General features: G+C 29.0%; 1 protein-coding gene across 1 annotated transcript in view; it reads left to right on the top strand.

Annotated features, from left to right (window-relative positions):
- LOC143225136 (neuroglian-like) overlaps positions 1 to 7,673 on the top strand; it is a 42,578-nt gene that overhangs the window by 1,342 nt on the left and 33,563 nt on the right. The window contains exons 2-4 of the mRNA XM_076453997.1: positions 773 to 916; positions 1,919 to 2,070; positions 3,171 to 3,291. Of these exons, the coding sequence (XP_076310112.1) occupies positions 814 to 916; positions 1,919 to 2,070; positions 3,171 to 3,291 (376 nt within the window). The 5' untranslated portion in view covers positions 773 to 813. The remainder of the gene's footprint in view (positions 1 to 772; positions 917 to 1,918; positions 2,071 to 3,170; positions 3,292 to 7,673) is intronic.

Here is a 7,673-nt window from a genome sequence, read left to right as displayed (position 1 = left end):
CTATAAAATTAAGTTAATGTACTTGAAAAATATGTATACATTTAACAATAATGTAACTGATGTGTGATAACTGTGAAAGAAAAATAACATAACTGGTTTACTCTGCTGGAGGTTTTAAGAAAAGCCAAAGTAGTTTTACAGATAATCCTTTTTTTTTGAAAAAGAGAGACGTATTTGTCTGTCTTCCGGACAACTCTTATTTTCTATTTTATAGTATGCATTATATGATAGCTTAAAATTGGTGTGTAACTAATAATCAAGTTTATATGTTAATACATTTGTAATATATATGTTCGCAGTTGAAGTTGTCATATAAATTACAGTGATTATGTTGATTCATTTTGTTATGACTCTTTAAGGTAGGAATCTCTTTCGTGGTTTCTTTTTTTATAAACCTTTCCATAATAATTGCGAGAGGTGTATATTTAGGAACAAAAAAAACATATTTTATTACCTGTAAGTATAATGAAGACAACACTGTTTTGGTTACTACTCAATGTAGCTGTTCATTATGGCATTCAAATATTTTTTGTCTTTTTGTGATTCATGAAATTATAAACTTAAATATTAAAATCATGGTTTTATTCTTTCTTTTATGTTTTGGTAAATTTGGTAAATTTTGATTCATGAACTTATAAACTTAAATATTAAAATCATGGTTTTATTCTTTCTTTTATGTTTTGGTAAATATTCTAATTATACCTTCAGCATGAATGTTTATCAAATATTTTAAAATGAATGGAAAACTGTAATACGTTTTTGTACTGTACAGTGGCTGAGTCAAATCCACGAAGAATTATTAAGGGGAATGTCATGACCATCAGTAACCTAGTGAAAACTGACACTGCAGTTTACCAGTGCAATGGTTCCAACATTCATGGTTATACCTTCAAGAATTTCTATTTAAACATTCTATGTAAGTAAAATTACTATATTGATATTGTAACATCATAAAGCCTGCTCCATTCTCAAGTTTAAAATGTGAATAAGACCAGAAATATTTTGGAACACTTGGTCTTTAGTAGAATGATCACATGTAAAAATATGTAGGTTTCTACTATGTTCAATGTGAATATTGATTATAAAAGATTTTGGATATAAAACATAGTTGGATTGTTGATTTTAAAAACTATGTTAAAAGTGTTTTTTTGACAGCAGCTCTACAACAGTAAAAAAAAATTATTTGTTAAGTGTTCTTGCTTACATTAGACAAGTTTAGAGTGATGAGTTTCAATGTAATTTCAGTATTTCATTAAACTCACTAGCTCTGAGAAAAATTTTCTAAAAGAATGGTAGTTAGGGCAGTTATTTATTTTATGTATATGTTTTTAAATCAGTTCAATGAGTATGGCTAAACAAATAAATAATACAGCGAGATAGCAGAAATTGCATACAAAAGTGGTTGTGTACTTATAAAGCGTGCCTACTAAACAGTATTTAAATAACATGCAAACTATCACATTCATTTAAAAAAAACAACCTGATCTTTTAAAGATGTAGAGCATGTGTAAAAATCTAAACCATGCTGTTGGTACTGGAAAAATATATAGAAAATTAAAAAATAACAAACTTAAACATGTCGATATAGCTGTAATATATATATTTTCAATCTATACTTAGTTCCTTTTATATGATTTTCTACTATAAATAAAGGTAGATTTAACATCTAGACAACTAAACAATATTTGTTTTTCTTGTGTTAAGCCAAGAGCCTTTTTAAGGTCACTCTGTCTTTTAACATGCCTGATATATTGCATTTTAAAATTTTTATTGTATATCTGTTTAAATATATAAAATTTCTGATTTAATGTGGAGACACCAAAGAAATTATTTTCTAGTCACAAGTTTCGGCTTCTATTTAGAAACTTGATGAAATGCATGAATGTATCCCACATCAAAATATTGTGTGTTTTGGTAGCTATACCTCCAACAATGCAAGAACCACCTAAAAATATTACGTATGCAGTCGTTGGCTCTAAAAGAATTATTAAGTGTCTGGTATATGGAGTACCACAGCCACAAGTGAATTGGAAAAAAGACAACCAAGAACTTGTTGGAAGTCGGTTTCAGGTAAGAACTATGATTTAGTTATTTGCTGGATTCTGTAGTTAAATTCATATAATGTATTGTTTGGGGTAGGTCAAGCATTTCAAATATATATTTAATTTCACCAAAAAATTTGGGAAAAGAGGGTTGACTAACAGTAAATTGTGCATATATTAATGCTTTATTTAAGACAGTGAGAAATTTCATGTTAGCAAGCATAACATATTTTTTACCTGCCCAGTACCCATATTATGAATCTGTTAGTGAGAAATGAATGCTAATAAACTTAATTTTGTTTTGATTATATATTATAAAAGAAATCTGAAATTAGAATAAAGAAATCATAAAGAGCAAATATGTTTCTCATACAAGATGATGGAATTACTTGTCTGGTATCCATCATTATGGATGAAATGCCATTAATATATGATCACTGGTATGGTCTGATTTGTACCCTGAAAATATGATTATCATAGAATACTGTTTTATATTTTGAGACATCAGCTAAAACAACTGTTGGATGTAATTTTCTGTTCACCAAAAAATAGAAATAGTACCATTCTTTTTTTTTTTATCAAGATTAAATCTCTCGTTTTTAATCAAACAATAATGTTTGGGCCAGAATTTTATTAACATGGCAGTTTCTTGATATCTTACTGTCTCAATACTAATGTTTAAATTGTCATTAAATTTTTTGAATAGTAAAAACAGTTGCTTTGCAAAACTGAGAATAGAATATACTGAAGTTCATGCAGTAGTTTAATGAAAGCAGTCTATTACAGAAGTTTGAATTTAGACAATAATATGAGATTTAATGTTCTTGGTATTTATAGTTTAAAATACTGCCATTAAAGTTTATATTTTCTATGTATTTCAAAATAATAACTGATGAAAGAAGACATTTTGTTATATTACCTGTTAAAAATAAAATAATATCTGTACGTTATGTATACAGGTTTACAAAGTTGTTAGGAAGAAAAGAAACAGTTATTTATAAGTGATTCACAATTGTCTGTTTTTATAACATGAGCAGTGGTATTAAGCAGTTAATGAAATATTCTCTGTAACCTACATTTTTTAATATGCAGTAATTAATGGATGATGATGTGTATTATCATCTATAGACCTCAAACAGTGGGATTTTGGAGTTAACAAATATTTCAAAGGAAGATGAAGGCCAGTATACATGCATTGCAACAAATAAGTATGGGTCATTACAAGCTTCTGGAAATTTGGAAGTCAAAGGTACATTGAAAGTTTTTCAGAGGTGATTTATTTTAATAACTGATGAACAAAAAGGGTTTGATCAACAGTTTTGTTTTTTTTCAGTTTTCAGCTACATCTTCTAGAACTGATTTATGTGTAAAAATATAAAAACATCAGTTGTTTCTGATCCAAGGACTTACATCCAATTGAAAATTGATATGTAATAATGAAATAGTAATCATATCAGTTTTAATATTAAAAACTGTACCATTTGTATTTGGTATGACTTGTTAAGTTCCTGATGACTGCTACATACAAAACATTCACATCAGTAGATTTCTTTACCTCCTACTATATATTTGTAATACCAGAAATAAATAGTTGGCCTTACCTTATGGCTAAGTGCCTTTATAACCATCTTAACTGTTTTACTTTCCTCTTTTTTTTTGTTTTGAAACAATCAGCATATTCCTTATACTACCCTGTATTGTTGTTTCAAGCTGTGACCAAATATTTACCCTTTTTGTTATCTTCAAGGTTATTTTGGTTTATACTATCCTTTATTGCAGCTGTTTATCTTTTGCTGAATATTTATATTACTCTTTTAATATAACTTCAATTTTGTGAACAGAATTGTCGGCTTTTTCTTTCTTTCTATAATTTAATACTGTCATTTTTTGGTTTTACCACTAATAGTCAATGTTTATTTCACCCTGTAAAGCTAACTATTACCACATGTATACATTCATATATCTTGTTGAGTTCATCAATCATAACCATTGTTTATTTTTCCCCTTTATAGTTGGCTTCACTGTGTCACAATATTGCTCTGCTACTAAGCATTGTTATGTTTTCCAGATTACATGTTGCACATTACAGTTGATCTTCCATTACATCATTTGTTTTAGCCATATACGGTTAGCCTCTCTATGTTACAATATTACAAAACTGAAAAAGTGTTTGCTTCTTCATTTTCTACACCATATTGTTGTTTCCTTATCACACCTATTACAAATGTTATTCTGTATTCACTGTTTCACAGTATCACCAAACATTGTGTTCTCTTTTTTACAACATGCTCTTCACTTTCCAGTAATGCAGTGTTTGTTTTACCCAGCACAGTGAGCTTCACTGTATTAAAATATTACTAAATAGTGTTAGCTTGTGCTTTTCACTCATTATTATATTCCACACCATACTGTTTGTTCCCCATCACACTCAGTATTTGTTTTACCCATTACAGCGAGCTTTACTGTGTTACAATATTATCATACCATCAAACTTTATTGACTTTTCCATTTTAATAGTTGTTATTTTCTACAGCACATTTTTATGTTGTGTTTTCACTAGTATAATTAAAATTAAACTGGTTTTTCTTGTCATTTAAACTATACTGCAGTTTCATCTTAAGCTAATTATATATACATATATATATGAGCTGGTAACAACTAATGTCAAATTGTCTGTTAATGTATATTTCTTCTTAATATAGCTAAGATTGCATTGTAGTGTTTAACTTAATTTATTAAAATATATTTTTCATTCTTAACGGTTTTTTTATTATAAGTGTGCATGTTACATTTTCTATGGATCTTATTCATGGTTAATGGTTATTGATAAATTGGAATATTTTGTAATAACTGTTTGTTGGTGAGGCAGACATTAATACCCACTACACAGGTTTTTCTACATTATTCACTGGGTAAACTTGGTTATTGCTGTAGCCCTCTCTTTATTTTTCAACAGACAAACTTTCTGGAAAGTTTCAGACATTTTTCAAACTGTGTGGCCTTCTACATAATATGTTGACTATACTAGCAAGCATTGGTCAGTTTTTTATTTTACCATACTTGGTATTTTCTTCACCATATTGTTGACTGTCCTTCATACCAACTGTTTATTTTACCTTTTTTGTTTTTAATACTATACTGTTGATATGCTATCATGACCAGTAGTAGGGTTATTTGCACATAGCTCTACCTAATGTTTAAGTGATTGATAGTTAGTCAACAACACCTATAATTAACTCTGGAATAATCTTCTCTGGTTGATTAGCAAGATTTGACCATCATTTTTTGTAGTGTATCCTTCATCCAATAATTTTGAGTAAATTTTTTGGAAAAACATGTTGCAAAACATAAATCTTTGAAATTACAATCCAGACTTCCTAACCATTAGGCCCAGCATGGCCAAGTGTGTTAAGGCGTTCGAGTCATAATCCGAGGGTCGAGGGTTTGAATCCTGGTCGCACCAAACATGCTCGCCCTTTCAGCTGTGGGGGCATTAATAATGTGATGGTCAATCCCACTATTCATTGGTAAAAAGAGTAGCCCAAGAGTTGGCAATGAGTGGTGATGACTAGCTGCCTTCCCTCTAGTCTTACACTGCTAAATTAGGGATGGGTCGTGCAGATAGCCCTCGAGTAGCTTTGCGTGAAATTCAAAAACAAAACAAACACTCTCCTTAACCATTAAGCTACACTCACCCCACTTTCCAGGCATTTTGTCTATTTAAAAAAAATGCTTTAAACATAATTAGCAACTACCAGTGTAGTCCTCTAGTACTGTTTGTCACTTGAAAACGTTAGAATGTTGATATAACTGATGTGCAATTCATAATTTATAAATAATGGAAGGAAATTCATAAATAAGAGACTATAGTATTTTATGTCATGTCTCAATAAACAATAAAAGAAAATAAAAACCTGAATTCGAACACAGTGTAGTATAATGTTACCAAACAGAAGTAGGATAAATTAAACCTATGGTTTAGTAGTTATATATGTTGCTGTATTTCAGTTCTTTCTTGTGCTACTATGTAGAGATGATGCAAATGCCTTCTATGCTACTTTGTTTGCACTGTTTTTCAAGGAATGATATTAGCCATCCTTACATTTCCCTTTCTTCAAAAAAGCTTTTTCTTTACCTGTTTGTTTGTTTTTATAAATACAGCATTTCAACAAAGACGGGAATGCTATACTTATAATCAAATTCTAAATACAATGAGGTTCAACTGTAGTATATATTTATCTATTATTGATTGAAAATTCCTGTTTCATCCTTTACTTAAGCTTTTTAAAGAACACTAAATTTCTGTAAGAAAACTAACATTGTTTGCACTACATTTTTTTTTTAAATTACTAGAATTTAATATTGCTTATAATAGCAGTTACTATGTTTGAAACTATGTCATCTCAGTGAAATTGTTTGACACCATTGTTTTGGTTTTTGAATTATCATGTAATAAAAAAGAACTAGCAGAAAGTAGAACAAGATATTCAGACTGTGATATTTACAGATATTATTTAAACTTTGTACTGTGATATTTACAGATATTATTTAAACTTTAATATGATATTTACAGACATTATTCAAACTTTTTACTGTGATATTTACAGACATTATTCAAACTTTTTACTGTGATATTTACAGGCATTATTCAAACTTTTTACTGTGATATTTACAGACATTATTCAAACTTTTTACTGTGATATTTACAGACATTATTCAAACTTTTTACTATGATATTTACAGACATTATTCAAACTTTTTACTGTGGTATTTACAGACATTATTCAAACTTTTTACTGTGATATTTACAGACATTATTCAAACTTTTTACTATGATATTTAGAGACATTACCAGAACTTGTGACTCAGTTATTACATGGCTATGATCATAAAAGGAAATACTGTGCAGTATTGTAAAATTCTGATAACCTGTTGAGGAAATATTTAAAATACTATTTTGATGAACAATCCAAACTATCCTTACTTAGACAACACTACTGCCTGTCTGATAATCTGTTATTTCAGAGACAAGAGTTTAAAAGTTTCCAAGAAGGATTAGGTGATTCTTATTCTCACTATGTGAGAAGATACAAAACTCAGGTGGATTAATTACCTCATATCTTATAGTTAATGCTTCAATATACTAAATGTGTGTGTACTTGTAAGTGATACATAGGTTTATGTACATAAATAGCTATCAGTTACAATAAATATATTCGTATATGTTTTACAAGTGCAATAGAAATTTGTAGAATGTCTTTGGTTTAAAACAGGCTTGATGTTGTAAGTATTGACTTAAATAAAAACCAAATGTGGCTTAATTTGAGGATAATATATCTTGGTTATTTTCTGAATTAATTATTTGAGTTTAAAGCTTTGTTTACCCATGAAAAGTGTACTAAGAAGCAGCAGAGATTTCTAGATGTGTGGCTTCTAGGTAGATTCTATTTCATTTGTTAAAAACGCTCCTGCTATGTGATATATTGCAAGAAATTAAGGTTATAACCATTACTTTGTAACGTGTTATGAGTTTTTTGGGACTCTCCAGGTGCTCTGTTTAGGAGATTTAATACAATATTACATATGAAAGAGTCTGGTATGAATATTGTAATTTTTTTTAGACATCTTAAA

The sequence above is a fragment of the Tachypleus tridentatus genome, chromosome 9, assembly GCF_004210375.1.
Source record: "Tachypleus tridentatus isolate NWPU-2018 chromosome 9, ASM421037v1, whole genome shotgun sequence".
Classification (NCBI taxonomy): domain Eukaryota; kingdom Metazoa; phylum Arthropoda; class Merostomata; order Xiphosura; family Limulidae; genus Tachypleus; species Tachypleus tridentatus.
The sequence above is the reverse complement of the archived record's forward strand: the minus strand, read 5'-3'. Positions and strand labels throughout refer to the sequence as shown.